This window comes from Protopterus annectens, chromosome 13.part0, assembly GCF_019279795.1.
Source record: "Protopterus annectens isolate FY-2018-M chromosome 13.part0, PAN1.0, whole genome shotgun sequence".
NCBI classification, from domain to species: Eukaryota; Metazoa; Chordata; order Ceratodontiformes; family Protopteridae; genus Protopterus; species Protopterus annectens.
In genome coordinates this window covers 309,950,860-309,975,848 of record NC_056747.1, presented here as the reverse complement: position 1 = coordinate 309,975,848, position 24,989 = coordinate 309,950,860, and the positions used below count along the sequence as shown (strand labels likewise).

Sequence of the window (24,989 nt, the reverse complement as noted above, 5' to 3'; positions counted from 1 at the left end):
CAGCCTCCTTGTGCCTACTGTGCAACTCTGAGCACATCACTTAACCAGATAGTGCTCCACGGTTGCTCCTGAGAAGGGAACTTGTGTCCACTAGGCTTACCTGGTTAAATAAATAAACAAAATAAGAGGACCCAAAATGTAAGAACTCTTTAGAAAAACTTCAACTTTGACCGACAGTTAAAAATGGCACTATTAGATCACTGGTGATGACACTGAGTGTCTGCCTGATGATGGCCCTTCTACGCTGTTTTACAATTGCAAATGACTTTGTAGACTTAAAAATTTTTCTTACTCTGATGGTGAATGTGGACATTTTCTTACATTGGTAAGATCTAGACTGTGTTACCATCAGGAAAGAACTGGAGTTTGCAATGGAAAGCAATCCACTTAATGTGAACATAGTTGATGCAGCATGGGCTTCAAAGGGGTTTGACTGTGATGAAATAGGCCTAAGATTTTAACATTTCTATCGAATATTAGTTTTCTTTTTTATTTTAGTAGTGTATCATTGTCTTATTTTTTTCACAATTCCCAAAAGGATGCTTGGCTTACTGCACTACTAGCTGAGGTAATATTTTCCAGAAATGGGTACAGTTTATCCTTTACAGTATCTGTCTCCTACACCAGAAGAGAGAAATGTTCAGCAAGTAGTCCAGGAGCATACAGAGGAGTTGCCCCATTCATGAATGTGGTGCTGAGAATTTCTTGGTTGCTGGCCTTTAACATCAGTGTTAGACAGGAGTGATAGCTTATTTCAACCTTTCAGTCAATCTTATGCTCTAAAATGTGTTTTGAGCAGTAACAGCATTAATTCTGTCTGTTCAGAACATGTATGCTTCCTTACTTTTATAACAAGCATACCCAAAATACATGCATCAATTCTTAACCATTTGAGCTAGTTACAATACTGTGGAAAGTAAGGCTCTGCAATAACCTAGGGCATTCAACAGCTCTGAGTAATCTAATGATCCTTGTAATTGACAGAACATTCCTGACATTGGTACTGTGTCACAAAACACAACACTTGTCTGGCAACAGTGTGACATAAAATTACACACCAATGTTATAGTGTGATGTAGTGGCTCACACAAGATGCTGTACCGCAAGGGTACTCAGCAAGTGTTGTGTGCTAGCACAGTTGTGCAGCACCTCATAATTTAAGTAGCAACAGTGTAGTTTATTGGGGCTGAAACTGTGACAGTGCTGTATGGCTGAGCAGTGATTAGGCTTCTGCACAGCATGAGCAGTGAGTATGTTGTATGCAGCTTGCACTGTGACTTTTGTGTGGCAGGGCTGTGTTGCCTGATTTCCACTCTATGATTCAATATGAAGTACAGATATTCCAGCAAACAATACAAAAGAATTTAACAGTTACCTACACAGTACATTTGTAGTGAACAGTATTATGTCTAGAAGGTTTGGGCTTACAGTAAATTCCAGATATGATTCTGAAAGAAGAAAAGCTAATATGGGGGATACAGCCTACATACTACTCACATTAATATCTATTGAAATAAAAGAACACAATGTGACTGAGATCTTAAAAAGACAGAGTACATTCCCTGGGGAAATTCACTGACACAAGAGAAACAACACACAATGGCTGCAACAGGAAATGTATATTTTATTCAATAAATAATTACTCAACAGTGAAGTCATATTTTACTCAGTATATACAAATATATACAGTGAGAGATGCACAATACTGCAATCACAGGTTATGAACAAAAGTTAATACCATATGCAGCAGATGACTTGAAAAAAAAAAACATTTTTCTAAAGCATAAATGAATTTATAAACCTGAATAAACTTTTACTATCATACACACATCTTCCCCACCCATATATATCCTCTCATCTCTTGCTGCTAAAGTGGCACCATCTAAGTCAAATGACAGCAGCAACTAATATGATCATTTCAATTTTCGGAATGAGCGAAGAATCTTAACCTATCCTTACGGTGTACCATAAATCATACACTCGGAGGACAGGGCTAATTTCTGAAGTGATCTTGAAAAGATGAACTTTATGAGCCGTTATCTGACTTGAAAGAAACTCAAAAAAAAGAGAGAGATAAAAGAAAGTGGTTGTGATTTGCATCTGTGAAAAACAAGTACTTGTCCAGTATTCTTGTATCAATTTTAATTCAGGCATGCTGCGTACACAGCCTACTGAACATTCTGTCTGGCTATACATACTTCTGCAGCCCTGACAAATAAATATATCCTTGCAGAATTCTTCCTGCATACCCTGCTTAACATTCAAACATTTTGAATTAATAGGCATAAAAATGAGCTTATCTGCTGCTCCCTGAGGTTTTACTATGAATAATGTAAGAATGATAATATAGCCCCTCTGATAAGCCATACAACTTAACTCCCCAGTTCTGAGATTTATTTTTACACAATGCAGGAGAAAATGTCCAGCTATTCGCTAAGAAGTAAGAAATTAGACTGAACTTATCATTACAAAGCAGAAGTAAACAGTCATTATATCTTTACCATCTCCAAACCTCTCAAATTCGAGCTATGCAGTAATGCGGGCAGGCATTTGCTAAGACTGTTGCTAAGAAAGGAGCAGCATAAACACACTATCAGCACACAAACACTATACAGTAATGATCAGGAAATGCTTTCCAATTATATGAATAGTCTTTATGGGGTTAAAGGCTGCAAAGAAACACTGAAGTCCCAAGGAAATCACTGATAATCCTACACGGTGATGTGGGACAGCAACCATAATACACTGCCTTTTTATGACAACATGCATTGATATTAATAATCCACTGTACAATAACTGGCTTTGCACAGCTCAGTGTATACATGATACATTGCTCTTCCATGGTAATGTACAAAGCTATCTACTCACAATGATGATAAATCTCCAATGCAGAAACATATGCACATGTTGCCCATAATATTCTCCACCATTATAATGCATCTCCAATACCCTGGAATGCAGATACTGCCCATCACGTATAGACTCTATCCAAAATGCACCTTTCTCTCATGCTGATACGTGCGACTTCTTTCATGGTACTGTAAGGTCTATTCAGAATTCCGCTATTGTTCTGCAGTATTACACACAGATTGGGTTGACAGCATACTTTCCTTATGCCAGTGAATGGGTGCAAATAAAACTGCACTCCTTCCTCAGGACACTACAAAGAGCATCACTATGACTATCCCTTTAGCAAACATTATACAAACATAGCACACACTAAAGTCTGTATCTGGCTATCAGTGGGATTATATGTCTAAATTTGATGCCTCAACATTCTTTAGGCAATGAATAATGTCTGATTGTGTAATGTATCTTTTATAGATGACTTGCATTTCAATAATTTAGCAAATGAGATGGGAAGAGAACTTCCTGTTTCCCTCCACTTTTTCACATCCCTGTAGCAGCAGACACACATAAAATAATAAACAGTAAGCTAATACTCACTGTAACAGATGAGCTTTGGTAGGCATCTGCAGGGGAACGATCACTTGAATACATCCTTCCTGGGTCCTTTCTCATGGCTCCTCTTAATCTCTTGAGGACCCAAACCTGGCACACAGGTGCTCTTGTTTTATGTACAACATCCTCAAAACAGATTTAAGGGGCATGTGAGCACCACCGGAATCCCTGTCAGAATCTCAGGATCTTAACTCCACTTAAACAGGGGATTTTACCAGTAACAACATATAGAACACAGGATTTACAATTATAAACCAGAGTTCGCTTACTGAAGATCTTGCAACTATGACTTTATATGGCTGGATTAACTTAGACAAGGGGACCACAGGTAGGGAATAACAAACTTATAGCAATGGGCCCCTCTCAGTGATCGACTGATACTGAGAGTGCTGACAAACCTGTTAGCTTACTTAAGGGGCCCTCTGCAGTGAGTATAACACTTATGATGAGAATCAAGGGGTGTCCCAAACCACCCAGGTAGGGAACCCTCTCAAAGCATACTCTTTTCATGGAGTATGGATTCAAACTATGGTTGCTTGATAAGGGCATGCCTACAGCATGAACATCCCATCATGGAAATATTGCTGAAAATACACACTATGGATAGTTACATCTGATGGAACATTGTCTCACTGCATTAATCAAGGGTCTAGATATCATTTGCTGTCTAAAGATGATACATTTGACAGTCCATCAGGCTAATGTACATCAGACAACAGTACCCTACTTGCCAAAAATGAGGAAAACAGCTTGTCCTTCTTACTATGCTCATGCACCCTGTGCATTTGGAACAATAAATAACTGTGCATGACCACTGTATGCATTATAGTAATCTTCTTTTACAAGCAGATGAATGGTCAGGTTACACCACAGCTCAGAAACCACCTTCAGGTGGAAATGAGAATTCATCCTTACAAAAATGCAGTCCTTAAGGAAGAGAAAGTAAGACTCCCTAAATATACAGAACTGAAAGTCAGTAATCTGTGGGGGAGGAGATGCCAAAAAGAAATACGGTCTTTCAGGGTACTAATGTCAGATATGCTAAACCAGCAGATTCAAAGGGAAGAAGCTCAAGTATAACAATGGAGATGAATTATTCTTCACAGGGAATGGAGATGAGGGATTCCTTGTAGGAACCGATTCATTAGCCTACAATTGGCAAGAGTCCTGCTCTCCATAAGTTCAACATACACCAAATGACTGACCATATAACTTGATGCTGGTATATCAAAGAACCAAACCATAAAGATGTTTGAGACAGACTTATTAGGCTTAAATAATAACAGATTAAGGTTGTTTTTGTTGGCCCAAATGGAGAAGCTTTTCTATTTGATCATGTCATAATTTGCATACAGAGGTGGATCATGAGAATTTAAAACACAGGTCTTTTTAACACATCTGTTTGCCCCTAGGCTGTCCTGCTGATCTCTAAAGAAATCACAATTAGTGCAACGGAGATCAAGGATATTAAAATATGCCTATCCTTTCCTAATGTCCATTTCTTGGCAAGCTCCAAAGGGGGTGGGCATACAATATGCTCATCTTGACGTCATCATTTGCTCACACAAATGGCACAGCTCCTCAAGCAACAACACCTCTCGATGCTGGATGTCTCCTGCGAAGTCCCTGGTCTCCAACAGAAATTCAGTGGCGAAATGCATGCACCCAACAAGCAAAAGATATATCACCCCCCACCCAATGATGGCTCTGTTATTCTAGGTAGTTAAATGAAGCTGTATCACATGAGATGTAAAAGATATTCTGCCCCTGAGCCAGCAGTCCAGTCTGACAACAGTAAACACAACTGATGCTATAACTCCTAGAAAGCGTGAAAGAATGTGGAACAAAATCCAGCTCTAAGATACCATCCATTAGGTAGGATTCCACAGACCCTTGGCCCTATGTGAACAGCAGAAGGCATGGCTCTGGATGAAGTCTAGAAATGCTGCTATAAAGGAAATACACAGGGCAAGAAATAAGGAGGGTAACCCCTGGTAGATAACGACCCCAGGTGACTGTAACAAATGCAAAGTGTAGGCTACCACTATCACTAAGGAATCATTCTGGTCTTGCTCAAGTTGCTCTTACAGCATCCTTTTCTAGTAGAACAACTGATGTCAGAGGAGCTCCTTGTGCATTACCAGTCACTTCTTACCAAGGGGGACTAGCAACAGATGAGCTGTGAGCAGTTGAAACTTTAAGTATAACAAGTATTTGGCCATGATTTTCCTGTGGAGTTATAAATCAGTGGCTGTAGTCTTGACACTGTATCTGCAACATCAAATGTACAATGGGTCACATGAATTCTGGCAAACCCATAATACAATGTTTTTTTTTTCAACTGTCTATGTCTCTCTGAAGTCAGGAAATCTGGAAGTCTGGAAATGAGACATATGTAACAATTAACTAAGAACCCACAGACTCAATGCGGTAGATGAAAAAACAGTTCAGTGAAACCAAACCACAGCTTTTCATCTTCTATCTGCTGAAGATGGTAGTGAAATGATGAGGCTTCTGAAACTAGCTGGGCAGAAGTAACACATGGGTTTGCTTTGGAATACCAGACAAGGCGAGATACTTTCCTGTGGGCAGTCTATAAAAAATTGCCTTGCTTCTTAAGTTCTGGAGGACCACAGTCTGGGTACTTCCAAGCAGCAAAGCTATCTTCTCTAACTACAAACTCCTAACAGTGAGAGATAATGTAAAGCTCTTCTTAGTTCTTTCCTCAAAAGGTGTTAGAATACTTCGGAGGGGAGCTAGCACTGGAGATAAAGTCATTGGCGCTGTTTCCAACAATAATCTCTGCCCTCAGATTCATACCACCTGACAATTCAGAGCTAGAGGGAGAAAGCCTCCTCCTCTTTCTAGCAGCCTTAAATTAACTCTTCTATTTTTACCATACATGATGAGAACACCATAGTCTTTACAGTTAACTAACATTAAGCATGATGTCGACTAAAATTAAAACCAGGAAGTATGTGGTGACAGAACATAAGCCGACACAAAGTCTAGAAATGGTACAGACCTTACATGCTGCAAAGTTTTGCTCATACTTATTCAGCTATTTTTCAGTGTGATGAACCAGGTATGACAGCTCAATGTGAAGATGGGAAGGCACAAGACTGACCAATAAGCTTAACAGGGCCTGTGTGGAGCATTTTAGACTTTGCATGTGAGCGGCTAATTGGTCAGAGAGAGAGAGGGGGAAGCCTAATCTTCTGGTCCAAGTTCTGCTCTAGGAACATATCATGGGGACTTGAAAGCTCACAACATGCTCACTTGTAGAACACCACGTTGCACCAGCGAGTGATCCTGTTGCTAATAGCAAATGTTAGGGGAACACTTTTCTGACTGATCTCATGTCTGTCCACAGATGAGGAGTGGAATGATAACCTCTTGCTACAGTACAATCACCCCAAGCATTAGGGACTGGAGACTATGATGAGAACAGCAAATTCTGAAGATGACACAGTGTTCCTGCCTGCACACTTACAAAATAAAACCCATCTCTAGTCCTTTTAATGGGCTCTTTTTCTATCAGTGATAGATATCAGACTTCTCTTGTCAATGCTGTAGATCTACAGACCTGAACTACTATTACTTCTGATGTACATCAACAATGTAATTTGGTTCCAGCTCCTATGGTGGTCCTAATGTGAGATTTAGTGATCTCAGTTATACCTTGAAGATATGAGTACTTTAGGTAGGAACGTACCAATGCATGTTATAAAGATATCTGAACTGTGTAAGCTACTTAAACTGGGGATCCTGGGATGAACATGCCCCTTTAATCTAGATGCAAGGATAACAAACAAGGCCCAAAGAGAGTATGTGCTCCTTGTAGAAAGAAACTCAAGACATTTAAGAAAAGCTATGACACATGGCACAAGAAGGATGTACTCTAAATGCTTCATTTACTGCAGTGGCCCTCAGAAAAAGTTGCAGTACAAAACTGGGTCCTATTACACAACAGCACAGATACCAACCAGCACTTAACTGGTGAGCATACACAGTATTTACTCCACAGAGGTATTACAAAATAATTCACCCCTCAGAACACAGGTTCTTCATGTGGGTGGAAACTGTAGACTCTATTTTAAATATTTTATACCCTGAAACAAGTGCAATTCTAATAATCCCAGCTGCCAACTTAGAACCTGCAGTGTCATGCGAATGTTTCAATGGCTTGTCAGCTCTTCAAAAGAGTGTCAAATCCATCAAAACCGAAACAACTTCCTTTGACAGTCAAGTTTACTTTTTCTCCACTGTTATGAGACCTCGGAGTGGGTATATTTAAGTTTGGGGGATGCCCCCACAAAGGTGGGGCAGGGGGCTTGCTCCTGGCAAAAAATATCTTACCTTTGAGGTTCACTAAAAATTATTCCGGATGTTTTTTTTTTTTATTATTATGGATTGGCACTTGATTAAAGAATCCCAGTGTCACTCAAGTATCATGTCCAAATTAACCATCACCACTTCAATGGGAGTCGTGCCTGAAGCCATGAAGAAACACATCAGTTTGCTTACATTTACAAATATATATCTATATATCTATATATTTTATGTATTTATATAATACAATCTTCATTGCACTGCATCAATATTTTTATACACCCTGCAGTGTTCTGGACATTTACAAGCCAGTCATACAGAAATCATCCAGTGCACGTAGCAACACCAGTTCACACACAGAGGTAGAAAGGTAGATACATACAGACTTGTGTACTTTAACACAAATTAATAATTGCTAGATCCAGCTTCTCCCTGTCTCCCTCATATAAAAGAGGCAGAGAAAGTTGAGGGCATTTTTTGACTGAAGAAGGACAAAACAGTTCCCCAGTCAATTTATATCAGTGTTAGACAACAGCCAGTGTAAATGAGAATTAGATGAAAGACTGAGTACATCAGTTAGACAGCAGCCAGCAATAGTAAGAGTGGAATCAAAGTTGTGAAGGATAACGACTAGGCAGACCTCTCAGAACTGAGGTGTAACGAATACACTAGGCTCTTCTGTTTCATTCAAGCTTGGCCATTACTTCCTGACATTACAAAGAATGTTTTTTGGGGCAGAAGCAGCCCGTGAATTGCACAGCGTGCAAATATTCATTGTGGGTATAAAATTTTCAGTCAGCAAACTGAAAAATTAAAACAACTAATAAAGTTCCCAAAGGTTTCTGTGACATTTTCCACTTCTCAACAGTCTGCCTCACAGGGATGTTCCAGCACTATGAGGCATGACTACACCAATTTGCAAGCAGTTGCTGAACACAGATATTTTAAATACTACATGCCAAATGTAAAATAAACTCTCCTTTATAAAACAATGCTTAATATGGCTTAAATGAAAGCAACATGATTAGAAGAGTAACGAGAATCAGAATTAGTACTATTTCTTTCCAAAAACAAAGTACTGGAATGTTTTTCATATGCATTAACTGGATACTACTAATGATATGCAAACAAAGTGAGTAGCCATTATTTTATAGCATTGCCATATATAATGGCTTCAGGGGTTGCTGGCTCTTTTCTCAGTGCTACTTTTCAGAATAACAAAAGTCTGGCAATTGGTTCACATTGGGCCAAGGCTTACACAGTGGTTCCTAGCACAAAGTCATACTTAAAGTGACTTTACATCCAAGGATGGTGCAGAGGTTACTTCAAATGGCAGACTGAAAAGGCAAAGCACTCAAGGTGACAGAGTCTGTACCTGGTGTGCTGAAGTCTCTCAAATGTTACGTTTGAGAGATATGTTAGATGACTTCATTTTATGGTGGTATTAGTCTTTTCTTGAAGACATTCTTTCTACATTACTGATCATTAAAGTTACTCATCCATCCCTCTGAACTTATACAAGCCTGTGCTTACAGCTAAAACTCTTGCACAGAAAGAGAAAAACTGGTACACACCGGCCCAATTACTGTAAAAACAAACAGTACTTCTTCCTAGTCAGGACCTTGCCCCAGTTGTTACTCTGAGTAGTACAATGCATCTTTTTACTCTAGCTGGGTTACAGCAACACAAATGCCATATTGAGGGGCAAGTCCTTTGCTCCCGTTTAGCTTCCAGTGGAAGGGTCTTTCCACCCATGCCCCTTCAGCTCTGAGTGATACAGTCTTTCAGCCATGCTCAGAGATGAAAAGTGGGCAGGGACAACTTTCCATCATACACTGCTGTCCTCCAGCAATGGTTCCTTTCCTTCTGAGCTTCCTGCTTGTGGGCTGTGACTGTGACCCTGCGCCCCATTACTGTGCTTCTTATGACTGCCAGGTCTCATAGAGAGGCTGCTGTGCTCAGGGATAAACAAGGCAACAAGAATTGACAGCAAAACTGAACATGCTCCAAACAGAAATGGTGGCCCCGGGATAATGGAACTCTGCAAGAGAGAGAGAGAGAGAGAAAAAATAAATGTACATGTAATTTTTGACTATTTTTCATATCTCTGTGGAAAGAAGTTCACATCAGCTTGGCAAAATACATACATAAACAGACATCCAAGTTTTGACAGTATATTGTCATAGTTTCATAAATATTTTACACTGTTCCAGGTTTGGCTTTCAAGAGACATTCACTTTAGAGCCATATAGGTAACATACTACAGAAAAGAAAAACAAAACAAAAAAGATTTCTTACCTCATCAGTGGGATTAGCCATATTTGCTTTAGTATTTTTGTCTATGTTCTCTGTGGCTGCCATTTCATTGAGCTCTACATGGAAGAGATAGAAAACAAAGCCATAGAGGGCTGGCCCAAGTCCATTACACAGCCCTCTGATTCCTGTTATCATTCCTTGGACCACTCCTAGTCAGGGGAGGAGGTAGAAAATAAAGAGCTGTCAGCTTTCATTTCCAGTCACCTAGCATCAGTAAAACTGGTCACATGTAATTAAAGTCTGAAATGGGGGGAAAACATGTCTAGGTTATTCCACTACATCCATGTACAGTTATGTAATCCAAACATTTTTTTTTCTTGATGTTAACCCCCTGTCTTACATTCAGGACAGCAGTTTTGCTGTTTCATTATAGACTACTACTGTGCACCTAACATCAGTCGCAAGAATGGTTAAATAATGCTATCAAGAAACAGAAAAAATGCACACCATTCATCACATCTAGATCTTCTATGTAGTGTTAATGTCTCTGCATTGTAATATGTTATATGCTAATATGGCCTAAAAGTGCCTGATGTAACATGGTTTAGTTTTACAGCCATGCAGTTTTCCTTCCACATTATATTCTGTCTCTTCATTATATGACATAAGAACTCTGATCTCTTCTCTCTTCGCTGACTTCTAATAGAAACACACTGGGCCAGATTCAATAAAGTCTTTCGGCTTTTCCCGGTTAGGGGTCGCCACAGCAGAACTCCAGTCCGCTAATGACTGGCAGTGGATTTTTACAGTGCCGAGTTGTCAGCCCGACACCCAGCCTTCAAAGAAGGCACACCCATTCACGCACGCACCTACCTGCATGTCTTTAGACGTCATTCAACTGCGGGGAGGACATGCAGACTCCACACAGAAGGGGCTCCAGCCGAGAATCGAACGGGAGAACCTCTTGCTGTGAGGTGACAATGCTAACCGCTGCATCACCGTGGGGCCAGATTCAATAAAGCCTATACTAAAATGTATACGATATGTATTTAACTGTCTTTATCTTTGCACTTTTTCAGATCATCGGTAGTCAGATGGCTTACCAAAGCTATTTCGGAATACGGAGAATGAGAGCGAAAGAATTTAGCAACAAAAACAGCCCACAACAAATGATTTGGTTGTTAAGGCACAAAACTGACAGCGAGGGATGTCGTGGTCTGGGCCAAAACAGGTGACGCAGTAAGAATGAAAATCTCTGTGAGGTATTTGCTTTCCACAGGCAAGATAATTGTTAACTTTTTCTGACATTGGTTAGAGCAAGAAAAAAGAATCCCCAATGGGGTACTTAAGCTTTAGAAGACTTCAGGTTTGAAACTCGAAAAACGAAAATTTCAGGTAGCGTCCAACCAGCACTTGGGAACTGCTTCATCTTTGGGCTCCTTCTCGGCAAGAAAGACTGACGTAATGGCATCGGCTGCCTGTTTTATACCCCTGATGTCATGGAAGAAGCAACAGCATCTGATGCAGAAATCCCAAGACACTGGTATTCGGGCCGACTGAGGGCTACCTGCAGGCACATAACCCCAAGTGTGATGACAGCAACAGTGAAACACAAAGAACATCATTCTTATCACATTTTTGAGCTTTCTAGTCATTCAGAAAGATTACACTAAGTGTATATGTAGTCTACACTTTGTGGTAACCTTTATGAATCCATGTCACTATTTAAAGCTGCAAAAATATCAGTAGAAAAACTAAAATTAGGAGGAATAGGTGCAAGTTATGTCTGTGTTGACTGTTTACTCAGAACTGTGTAAACTTAATGCTTACTGTAGTTGTTATTGTATCCCAGGAACTGTGTTTGTTTTTTTTTTTTTTTTTTTTTACTATCTATAGAATTAGTGTTGGATTATCTTTTTCCAGTAGTCCTTGTGACTTTTATTAGACAAATTCCAGTGTGACCAAATGAGACAGCAGATGAAGCAGGAGACCCTAGCAGGACTGCAGTTACAAATTTTTGGGCCTTGAAAACTGCCCTTACCCCCCACATATTACTCCTCAGATACCCTGCTCAATCTCTCCCTTTCACGCGCACGCACACACACACACACACACACACACACACACACACACACACACACACACACACACACACACACACACACACACACACACTTTTCTTTTTAAATATTAAATTTTTCTTCACTTTCTTCTCCTTTCAAACAGTTAAAAGAAAGCACAGACTTCAAGAAATGACTGTATTAAATGGATGTACCGTAATGTTTTATGACAACAGTGAAACACCCTGATGGCTTTGGGATTACTTAAAAGTGAAGGCAGAGTAATTTTAAAACAAAAATGCAAACAGAAGCAATTTTGGTTAATGACACCAAAATCAGAAGTTGTGATGAAGCTAAAAAGCCAATGATGAGACTGAATGTGAATGAAATTGGAGACTAAATGGAATAAATTGTGCAGGAGCTAAGGAACATATCTAAATTGTTGGCTGACTAAATTAAACATTAGAAATGAATTAAGTTCACAGTTCTGATCAAATCTATAACTAATATGACATCATGTTGCCAATGAAATAAAAATCTGGGGACATTTGTGGCAAGTCATTTGAAACCTATGGCTAAGTGGTATATATGAATCAGTACTTTGCTCTTCTAGGAAGATACAGTAGAAAAAGTACAATTGTGTCACACTTACCATAACTGTAGACGTTCAAGTAGATTAATGCTGCAGTACTGATTCTTGGGTCTTCCTGCCACGCAAAAGCCCACTACCAGCCGATTTCCAGATTCTTTGCATCATTCCTAGCTGACATCTGGATGTCAGGGTACAAGAAGGGTGTCCATCAGTGCCATCTTCAGGCCTTTCTAAGCAATGAACAAGCAGTTTGATGTTTCAGAACAGCAGAACCCCCATACTTGGACTGAATTTAAGTGAAAAGGAGGAAAATCATAGGAAACAGAAAGGGGATGATGGCGATAAGTGGACTAAATGCAGATAACTCCTCTACCCCTAGCACCTGGCAAGGGGGATTATAACCATCAGCGGTTTGGAGGGTGCGAGTATGTACTGCAGCAATGATCTACTCGGCCATCTACAATTATGTTATATGTGGCACAACTGCACTATGCTCTTCACAGTGCTGCAGTACTGATTCTTGGGAGGACTCCCAAACCTAACAAATTGGGCCATGGGTTATCTACATAACCATAGGAAATTAGATTTTGCGCGATGGCAGAAGTGAAACCTGTTCTATCCTTGGAGGCATTGCCTAGGTTATAGTCCTTTGTGAAGGTGTGCACTGAGTTCCATATGGCTGCCTCTCAGATGGCCTAGATGGGAACTCTTTTGAGGAAAGCAGTGGTAGTTGCCTCATGTCTTGTTAGTGGGCTTTAATATGCCGAGGTAAACCTTTTCCATGGTATGAGTAACAGATATCACAGAGCAGGCTGGTGTTACAAGAAACAAGGATAAAATTTTGTCACAGATTACAGTTGACTTCTTCAGAAATACTCAAATACTTAAATACTCATTACAAACACATTACAAACCAATTTGTAAAACACACCATAGGCATTTAAAGGTACAGATTCCCTATTTGCTCCACAATTATACATGCAAGATAAAACCAAACTAACTATAAAACATGATTCAACATGTACTTTAAACGTAGTATTTTGACAAAAATCATAAAGTGAAGAATTGAATAAAAATCAACAATTAGAGGAAAAAATCAACAATTAGATAAAAAATTAGATTAAAAAAAATCAGCCAATATTTTTCCAGGGTTGAATGAAATTGTTTCAATAACCAGCTTTTTGAGGTTAAAAGCTGATTTTTTAATCTAATTTTTTTATCTAATTGTTGATTTTGTTTTTTGATTTTGCAAAATGAATCATGAGGATGCATGATGCCATGTACTCCAGTATCTTCAGGAATTCTCTTGTAGTGATGAGTTACTTTGGAAGCAGAACAGTCAGGTAGTCTGTCAAGAACACAATCTTGTCCTGGGGAAGGGGGGCTTTTTGTTGAACCATGTTTATGATGGCTCACAGGAAAAGGATCCTTGTTTGAGATTTTTGAAGATTTAGGATGACACCTACCTTCTAAAAACAGCCTACAGTGATCTGTAAGGCACCCAGAGTCTCTGAAGTGGATCTTTCCTAAATAAGACAGTAGCATACGTAGGAGTAAATATGGACTCCTAGAGTTCTGCAATGTGATTTCAGAGGAACTAAGCATTTTGGGAAAACTCTGGGAGCAGTGGACAGCACAAATGGTAACTAGAAGTGGGGGCTTATTGCTACAACTTGCAAGTGCTTTCTGAGACTGTCTAATCTGGGGACATGGAGATAAGCATCCTTTAGGTCTATGGTGAGTATGGAGACATTGGGGAAGATCATGAACAATAATTTCTGCAAAGTATGCATTTTGAATTTTAGAATGTAAAGGAACATGTTTAGGTTTGAGAGGTCCAAGATGGTCTCCAAGTGCCTTCTTTTCAAGGGACTAGAAAAATCCTTGAGTAGAAGCCTTTTCCTTCTTGTTCTGGAGGGAGATGCTAAATGGATCCTTGCTGAAGTAACAGCCTGAGGATACATGGTAAGATACTTTCTTATTCTTTTGGTGGTTTTGGAATACCCTAGAAGTGTGGTATTTCTCTGAACTGAATATTTTACCTCTTCTCTATGAAGTTGAAGATACATTAGTCCCTGGTCATGGACTTCCAATGGTTTAAAAAGGACAGTTTTCCTGCTAGAGGTCTGGAAGAATAGGAAGGGATAATGGAAGGAGGGAGGGGCAGAACATAGTCATAGTTACTCTCTCTGTTGGGTTGGTTTGTTGGAGCCATCTGTCTTTTAAGATTGTTTTGTTGGCTATCTCCCAGACTTGGCTTTTTACCACAGAAGGCCTCCTCTTATCTTCTCTAGGTGGGAAAGGCCAAGGTTTGAAGGGTAATTTCTACTGTATCTTGGGGTCGGAGACAGATAAAATTCCTTCATAGTTTTAATTTGCTTTCCTTTTTTGCCTAGTTTCTGAAAAACATGTTCAGCTGGTAGACCAAAAGCAAATTCCTTGTCCATTGGGGCATGTAGTAGTTCAAGAACTGGGTCCTCAGTATTGCATGTCTGTTGATGACAAAACCTGTGGCAGCTTCTCTGTAAAAAGCATCAAAGGTGTCAGTCACATTTTTAGGTGTGTCTAGAGGGTTTACTATCACATGTTCGACAGTACATTGTTCGAATGTACAGATGTCCAAACTAAATGTTTGAAAATCTGAACACCGAACAATGTAAATGCCGAACCGAGCATTTCAATGAAGTCGAATATCGAACATGTCGACTACACTGAAATGCTCCTACCTACTCAACATTCTACAACAGGTTTTTGCAGGGGGCAAGCCCCCCTGCACCCTCACACCCCCCCTACTTATATATACAAACTCCGAGATTGCACTACAGTGAGGGTAAGGGTACATTTCCCCATCCCCACTATAATGCAATCTGCATCGCAATGTTATAGCTGACAACAGCAGCCATTCCCTCTTGTCAGCTTCGACATTGTGGTGATCACCTTACTGGTTCTGCCAAGTGATTTTTGCACATATTCAGTTCGAACATGTGATTGTAAACCTGTCTAGAGACTTGTAAAGCTTCTCTGGCTATCTCCTAAATTTCTTTGGATAAGATTCTATCCACAATTTAGTCTACTTTAGCTAGCATTTGAAATTGATAATTCAAAGCTCTCATTGCCAGGGTGGCACAGACATAGCTTTTTTCCCATATCTGTCTAGTAATCTGCTTTCCCTGTCATTAGGCAGGGGATATCTTGTTGGCCCTTTAGGCATACCTTTAGTGGGTTCAGTGAAGACAACAGAAGAATCAGCCTTTGGATTTTTATAGAGGTGTTTATGAGTTTCTACCACTCTGTAAAACCTGTCTGGTTTCCTCACAGCAGAGGGTAGAGAGTCAGAGTGTCTTTGAAGACATCTAATACAATATGCACTGCAGGAACAGACAGTGGTCTGGGTGAAGATAAACAAAACAGTTCCTATAATGGGTAGGGGCCTGGGAGAACTGCTTACTTTCCCAACTAAAAGTCTCATTCATACTTTCTATGTAGGATATACCCAAAGGAAAGGTCCTCAGGGTGAAGGGGGAAAATACAGTTTTGTACACTTACCATAAATGTAGATGTTCGAATGTATTCACTGTTACAGTCATCACCTGTGGGTTAACCCTGCTGTGGTAGCCCTCGGCCGGCCCGAATATCAGAGTCAATGTTTTTCTTGCTTCGGCTGCTGTCGCTTGCTGACTGACGTCAGGACATCAGTGCTATAAAGGAAGGCAAGTGACGCCATTACATCAATTTTTCTTGCCCTAACCAGACAGAGGCCCAAATAAATATGGTAAAGTGGTCCTAGTGGCTGAAAGGCACCATTAGAAGCTTATGTATCCTTAAAGAAAGAAGATACAAGGGGGAAGGAGGGAGGGAAACCAGGACTGCAACAGTGAATACACACGAACATCTACATATATAGTAAGTGTCCACAACTGTACTATGTTCTTTGTGTTTCACTGTTGCAGTCATCACCTATGGAAGGATTCCCAAAGCTGAAGAGCGGGGAGTAGAATTAGTAAGAGACCTAGGAATGGGTCAGCATGCCTTGCAGAACTGCAGAGGCAAACCCTGCCCTAGCCTTAGAAAATAGAGGTAGGTGCTAATGCTTGGTAAAGGTATGGACAGAAATCCAGGTGACAGCTTCCAAGATGTCCCTGGTGGGAACTCCTCTGAGGAATGCTGTGGAAGTGGAGGCTGTCCTAATGGAATGGGCTCGAATAGACTTGGGGGGGGAGGGGTCCCATGCAATCTGTAGCAGAAATGGATTCAGTGTGATATCCATTTGGAAATGGGTTGTTTAGAAATGGGCTTCCCCTCTGCCCTACGGGCAAAGCTGACAAGTAGTTGGTCTGTTTTCCTGAAGGGTTTAGTACGGTCCAGATAGTATCTGAGCGGTCTGTGCACATCTAGTGAGTGTAGATTTTTTCCCCCTTGTTTTGAGGGTTAGGAAAGAAGGTGGGTAGATGTATGGCCTGGTTGAGAGTTACATTAGATACCACCTTGGGCATAAAGGAGGGATTACTCCTCAGGGAGGCCCTCTCTGCATGGATGATGATGAAGGGCTCAACGACCATCAGTGCCTGAACTTCAAAACCCTTTTGGCTGAGGTGATAGCTAGAAGAAAAACAGTCTTCCAGGAGAGGTATCTTAGTTCTGCTAAAGCAGTAGGTTCGAAGGGTGGTAAGGTTATTTTTTCCAAATCATAATTCAGGTCCCAGGCTGGAGTGGGTGGCCTTCTAGGAGGTCTGACATTAGAAGTCCCTCTGAGAAATTGTTTAATCAAAGGATGAGAGAACAGGGGCTGTTCTGTATCAAAATGAGCTGAAATGGCTGAGGTGTGGATTTTGATAGAGGAGAAGGAGAGGCCACTATTAAGTAGCTCTGCTAGGTAGTCCAGGATAAAAGGGATGGAAGGTTGTGAGGTACTGCCCCCTCTGGACTGGCTCCAGGAGCAGAATCTTTTCCTGCATAAGTTTTTCTGGTGCTGGGCCTTCTGGCCTCTGTGATAATGTCTAGGACCTGTTTGCGTAACAGGGGCCCCTTGTTTGTCTTTAGAGTATTAGTCATGCTGAAAGTTTGAAAGTCTGCAAGTCTGGGTGCAGCATTTCCCCCCACCTGAGTCAAGAGGGCTGAGATCAGGGGAAGCTGCCTGGGAGGCTGTAAGGTCAGGCTGTGCAGTAAGGGGTAGCAATGTTGTCTGGGCCAATCTGGAGCAATGAGGATGGCCTTTGGTCTCTCCTCCCTTATTTTGATCAGTACCTTGGGAATAAGAGGCAGAGGAGGTAATGCGTACATGAAGAGGGTGTTCCAGGGGAAGGTCAATGCATCTATCTTCCACGGTAGGTGGTGATATTCCCCGGTACACAATTTTTTCACCTGATGGTTGAGATGTGAAGCAAAGAGATCCACCTCCGGAGTCCCCATGCCTGAGTGATTTGTAAAAAGATTTTTCTGTGGAGCTGCCATTCGTGGGGGTCCACTAAGTTTCTATTTAAGTGGTCTGCCAGGGTGTTGTTGATCCCTGGTAGGTATTGGGCTATTAGGTGTAATTCCATCCCATGGAAGAGGCCGTCAGCCAGAAGTTCACGGCTAGCCTGCACAGAGGGTAAGATTGGGTCCCTCCTGTTTGTTGATGTACCACATTACTGTGGTGTTGTCTGTTTTGATAAGGAGAACCCATGGCTTGAGATGGGGTTTGAAGGATGTCAAAGTCCTTTTTACTGCCAACATTTCCTTCTGGTTGATGTGTAAGGGAAGGTGCTGGGCATCCCAAAGACCTTGGGTGCAACCTGCCTTCTAGGTGAGTGCCCCAAGCGATGTCTGAGGCGTCGGTGGTAATGGTCTGCCTGGTTGGTCGGAGGGTGAAGGAAAGACCTTTGTTCTGGGCACAGGCCCCTGCCCACCAGAGAAACTTGGCCCTTATACAGGGGATCAGAGGGAGAGAGGTCTCTAGAGGTTGAGAGTGCTGTCACCAAAGGTTCTTTATGTACCATTGAAGTTTTCTCATGTGAAGCCTGGCCAGAGGAATTAGAAGGATGCAAGATGCGATGTACCGCAAGGCTTGCAGGAACTTCCTCACAGTGAGATGACTTCTGGAAGCCAGCTGGGTAAAACAGAGAGGCAGGAAGCTCTGATTTTCTGGGGATAGGAAGGCCATTTGGGATGCTGTGTACAGCAGTGCTCCCAAGAAAATGATATTCCTGGAGGGTGTTTGCTTTGATTTCTTATCGTTGATGGTGTACCCTAAGGAGGTTAGGAGGGTTTTGACAAAGAGGAGGTCCTTGTGGAGCTTTTCTTTGCAATCTGCCTGAATGAGGCAGTCATCCAGATAAGGGTAAATCTGTATATTTTTCTGTCTGCAAAAGGGTATGGCTGGGGCTAAGCATTTGGTGAATACCCTGGAGCAGTAGATAAGCCAAAGGGTTGCGCAGAGAACTGAAAGTGTAATGAGCCTGCTCTGACACGAAGGGATTTCCTGCAGGATTCACTTATGGGGATGTGGAGGCAGGCATCTTTTACATCTAAGGTAACTAACCAGTCATTTTTTGTCAGCATAGGCAGCAGCTGCTGCAAAGTTAGAATTTTCAATTTGGGGACCACCAGGAAGGTGCTCGGAATGGATAGATTCGGGATGGGGTGCCAAGTGCCCTCTTTTCTGGGAACAAGGAATAGTCTGGAATAAAAGCCTTTGCCTGTTTGATCCGAGGGGAAAGCTTCTACTGCCCCTTGGGATATGAGAGTTTGGACTTGTTTCAATACCTCTGCCCATTCATTTGGAGGCAAGTCTGGGTATCCTCTTGGAATTGGGAGTTCGTTAAAGGAGAATTTGTTTCCCTGAAAAATTATCTTTAAGACCCATTGGTCCTTTGCTACAGAAAGCCAATTTTCTTTGCAAAGGGAGAGCCTTCCTCCTAGTTTGTGGTGAGTGAAAAGAGGGCAGAGGGGGAGAGGGAGTCATTGAGAGTTTTTGCCATAGAGGGATGGCTTAGAACTCCCTGCCTTTGGAATGGAAGTGGTCCACTGTTTGGTTCTCTGCTGTCCCTGGGATAGGAGTCTGGGTGGTCTGTCCCTGCGGGACTGACCTTGTCCCTGTCTGCTAGGTGTAGGAAAGAACCAGTCCTTTGAGGGGAAAATTCCTGCTGAACCTAGGATGTTGTATCTGAAAGAAATCTTTTACTGTTTGCATAGATTTTGCTTTGTCTTCCATCTTTCTAAGCACCTATTCTGCTTTTACTCCAAACAAGCGGTCCTTATCTAAGGATGCATCAAGTAATTTAGATTTGACATGATCAGGGAGCGGTTGTTCCTTCAACCATGCATGGCTCCTAATCACAGATCCTGACACTGCTGCCCTGCTTGAGGCTTCTAACGTGTCATATCCACAGAGTAATGAGTGTCTGGCCACTAGACAAGTAGAGTGCAGTAAATCTGCTAACTCTTTTGAATTGGCACAGTCAGGAAAGGTTGAAATCTTTTGTTTTAATAGTTCCAAAGTGTGTTGTTGATATTTTAACATGTGGAACTGACAGTTGAGTGCTCTGATAGCTAATGTTGCAGAGGTGTATACTTTTTTACCCAACTTGTCCAGAGCTCTGGAGTCCTTGTCAGAAGGAACAGGATTATTTGCAGAACTAGCCTTAGCTCCTTTTGATCCCTGTGTAATGATCTCTGGGTCTGCAGCAGAATTACTGTATAGGTATTTGTGAGAAGCCGGTACTCTGTAATACCTGTCAGGTTTTCTGGGAGTAGGTGGGAGGGCATCAGGAGCTAAGCTGAATTCATGTAAGACATCATCCACCACCTCTAAAATTGGAGGGATGGCCAAGGGTCTGTGCTGGGGTAGGTCTAGAAACTGTCTTAGTCTTTTCTTAGACTGAGGGAAGTCCTGGGATTCCCAGTGGAAATGTTCCCTAAGGGTGTGAAGGGTTTTCCCAAAGGAAATATCTTCTGGTGGTGAGGCAGAAGGAATCAATTCCTCTGCATCTGAATCCTCATAAGCAGTCAGAGGTTGTTGTTTCTCTTCAAAGTCTGAATAGTCAGACTCCTCAGAATCCTGTTCTGTCAGTATTTCAGGAGAAAGATCCCTCTTCCTTTTAGAAGTTTTGGCCTGACTACCCCTGATATGGGTGCTAAGATCCTCCGCCATTTTAAGCATTTGAGCTTGGGGTGGTGGGGCAGGAGTAAAATTGTGGCTACAGGTAGTTTTTCTAGGAGTGGCCTTGCTTCTAGGCCTAAGAGTATCCATCAGTCTGAAAAAACAGTAGTCAGATGAGAAGATGTCGTTTTTTGTCGAGATTCAGTAGTTCGAAAAACCTCCTTGGAAGCCAGTGCCTGCATTGGGGCTCTGGACCCAACCAAAGGCTCGGAAGAACATGATTTCTGCGGCATATCGGACTCCGAAAGGGTCTCAGTAGAGGCCTGCGAAGGTATCAAATTGGGCATCAGGGGCTGCGAAGGCACCTCACTGAATTCCGGAGAACTGACCTGCTAAGCAGTAGAGTCGTCAGAAGGCATAGCCTTGTGTGGTCTGTCTCTATCCTTATGTTTTTTCAGAATGTCTATGGATTATTGGCTGATGGACACCATTTCAGAATGTGAAGATGGAAGGGGAAAATACCTGGCTACAATAAGAGCTCTACGACCAATGGTTCGCACGTTAGATGGCACAGAACCAGCAACAGGGGACATCGTGGTCTAGGCCTAAACAAGTGACACAGTATGAATGGAAGTCTCAGTGTGGGATTTGCTTTCCACAGGTGAGAAATGTTAACTTTTTCAGACATCAGTTAGTGCAAGAAAGAAGGATCCCCAAATGGGGTGCTTAGCTTTAGAAATTTTCAGCTGTAACTCAAACTCTGGTAGCGACCAACCGGCACACTTGCGAACTGCTTCTGCTATGGGCTCCATGGCAAGAAAGACTGATGTAATGGCGTTGGCTACCTTCCTTTATAGCACTGATGTCCTGGCGTCAGTCAGCAAGCAACAGCAGCCGACACAGAAAAACACTGACTCTGGTATTCAGGCCGGCCAATGGCTACCACAGCAGGGATAACCCACAGGGATGACTGCAACAGTGAAACACGAAGAACATCAGTGTGTGCCCTCAGTGTCTGAGTAAGTTTGAGGTGCTAAGTGCTCATAGTAAGAAAATTCCTCCTCATCCTCACAGATAGAGGAACCTTCCTGAAAACCCATTTCCCCTGTCCCTTTTAGATGGAGAGGCCTTGGAGGTGGATGCATGAGATGGTTTTCTAACTGTTCTATTTTAAGGAGGTCTCGGGCTTCTGTCTGAGTAGAGGTGATCAGAAGGTATGACAGAGGTCTGCCTCTAAATTCTTTGCCTTCTCACATTGTCCCAATAACTGACATAGGGCTGAACAAGTGAACCTTGCAATACTCACTTCAGGAAAGTTACAACCCCTGCCATCATACAAGAGACATGACTAGTTAAAGGTTTCACCATTTCTTTGGATGGCTGAACTGTAATGCTGGTACTTTCAGCAGTGATTCATGTAATCCCCACTCACAAACAGTATGGACAATGCAAATGTTAGTTTTTGGTAGTCACACTCACACTTTGAGAGTTTAACTTCCTTACACATTGAATGGAAAAATGATCCATGATGAATGTCATGACTGATATTTAAAATGTGTCAGCAGCAGAACACAACTGGCAGGGGCTGGGCACATACTTCTAGTGCAATCAGTGATGTCATGCAATGCACATCTAAAGTGGCACATACCTCTCTCCATGGGCGTTTCAGAGTAAAACAGCTAAACTGAAGACAGCAGGGAAGAATATCCCAATAGTAAATACTACGAGGAGGGCCCTCTGGTAGAAAGTCAGTAGGCCTTTGAACCATTCATTTCTTAAGAATTCCAAAGCAGTCTAGCTTCTCTCTCCAGAATGCCTCTTTCTCTATCACAGAACAGCACTCTAAATGTTTAATTGCAAATTGAATTCATATTAGAAAGCAACTCTATTTTTCTGAAAAAAACAAAAGGAACAATCCCATTAACACTAGTTACTTAATTAAGCAATTACTCACATTCTTGTGTCTAGATCACGGTGTGGTGCTGCGGTAGCATTGTCGCCTCACAGTAAGACGTTGTCCTGTTCGATTCTCAGCTAAAGCGTCTTGTGTGTGGAGACATGCGTGAATGGGCATGCCTTCGTTGAAGGTTGTGCGTCAGGGCTGGCAACTCGGCAAGTAAAAATCTACCGCCAATCATTAGCGGACCGGAGTTCCGCTGTGGCGACCCCTAACCGGAAAAAGCCGAAAGACACAACAACTCACATTCTTGTGTCTGTCTACCCATATATGAACATGAGTTATTGCTATTACACAATGAAATTAATCAAACAAGTCTCACCATTTTAAAGTAATGTCACTGTATCAGGAATGTTTTGGTTGTTATATTTTGTTTCTTATAGACTGCCACAATGTATCAGAAATATTCTAGATACATTTAGACATGAATTATAATCCCTAACCTATCACAGTTAATAACTTTAGGGAAGTTGTATATATTTATTTTATAATTATAATTATTTTACAGTTAAAATACAGAAAGAAAGAAATAATGCATTGTTTTTATGCTTCATTGGGATCAGCGATCTCTTTCAGAGTATGTATAAAACAGCATAATGAAGCAAGCACATCATTTTTTCTGATAAAAACTACAAGCCATTAGAATTATTATCAGCTTTTTAAAAGACAGGAGCAGTGAATGGATCATATACTGTAAGTAATATCAGAGGCAGTCTCACTTAAATTCAGTATTATTCAAGCTGGCAGCAAACAGCACTCCTCAGAACCATGTGCTGCAGCTGGTGTAAATAATTTCTGAACTTGGGGTAATTCATTTCTGATCTTAAGATCATGACAGAGTTATTTAGCTTTTATGTCTTTGTACGTAATGACTGCACAGTACATCTACCAAATCATTTCCATACAAAGGGTTTTTGAACTGAATTTGTTTCCATGTGCAACACATAATTTACAATGAGCACATATGGGTGAGCAACTAAATGAATATCAATGGCTTCTCAATGTATAACAAAACTATATATTATAAACTCTTACTAGCAAAAATTCCCTGAAAAGTAGAGGCCCTACTGATCACTGCTGCAGTTTTCCAGAAAGGATTTGCCACTGACATCCAGGGTACCAAAGCCTAAAACTTTCCATTAATCAATATGTCTGACTTATGACCTCAGCTCTTGAACGTAAAGGTACATAAGAGAAATTATGAGCATAAATCCTCAAACTATCTCCAAGCCAGCAACCTGACAATAGCTGGGAAGAAAACAGTCAGCTAACAGGGGAAATGCAGGAAAAATGGGATGTCGCTCCTCAGTTACAGAGATTGCTAAACATGGCAGAAAAAGAAAAACGGGATAAAAAGAGGAAAAGAAGAAGGGAGTGGCAGGTGGGAAGGAATACTGCAAAAGTGATCAGTAGGACATCTATTGTTATGGAAAGTTCTTACACAATCATACTATGTCCTGCCTTAAAGTATTCCAAACACATGGGCGATTCATAAAGCTTACGGGACTAGAAGGGTGGAAGGCTGAGAACAGAGAGCTGCCTAACAGGCCAGAGAGGAGTAACTTGGTAAAAGCAGCTCTGGATTTGGAAAAGACATCTACTCTGTAATGTTTGGTGAAGGTATGTAATGAAGACCAAGTGGCTACTTCCATTATCAGTCTGGAGTCTACCCCTTGTAGAAAACTCCAGAAAAGATCACTGCTCTAGTGGAATGAGCTTTTGGGAAAGAGTTGATGACTTGTCACGGAAAGGATAACAAAAGAAGATGGACCTCAACATCCAGCTAGCAATAGTCTAGATGTCAGTAGTGAAACCTGTCTGTTTGGAATACTGCACCAGTGATCAGTAGGGCATCTACTGCTGTGGTAAGTTCTGGTTGACGTAGCAGAGAGTTTAGGAAGGAAACAAAGAAAGAATTGGTCTAGCTTACAAGTAGTTTTAGTATTGTCCAGGTAAAATCTCAGCTATCTGTGCACATCCAGGGAATGCAGGATTCCTCCTCTCCTGTTCTGTGGGTTAGGAAGGAACATAGGAAGGTTAATGGCCTGATTAAGGGATATTTCATTTACCAGTTTAGACATGAAGGAAAGACTGACCCACAAAGACACGCTGTCCTTATGGAAAATGTGGAAGGGAGGTGTAGCCAACACAGCCTGGAGCTCTGAAATCCACCTAGCAGAAAAGAGGGCTACTAGCAAAATGGTTTTCCAAGTGCAAAACTCGAGAGTGGAAGAACCTGTTGGTTCAAAA

The 24,989-nt window shown here is 41.4% G+C and overlaps 1 protein-coding gene across 2 annotated transcripts in view; it reads right to left on the bottom strand.

Moving 5' to 3' along the window:
- Positions 1-1,604: 1,604 nt before the first annotated feature.
- The window catches only part of LOC122787281 (hippocampus abundant transcript 1 protein-like), an 880,512-nt gene continuing 857,127 nt past the window's right edge, over positions 1,605-24,989 (bottom strand). For both annotated transcript variants that reach the window (XM_044053901.1, XM_044053902.1), the window contains exons 11-12: positions 10,093-10,259; positions 1,605-9,835 (exon numbers count right to left, since the gene is read on the bottom strand). In XM_044053901.1, coding sequence (XP_043909836.1) covers positions 9,623-9,835; positions 10,093-10,259 — 380 coding nt within the window. In that variant the 3' untranslated portion in view covers positions 1,605-9,622. The remainder of the gene's footprint in view (positions 9,836-10,092; positions 10,260-24,989) is intronic.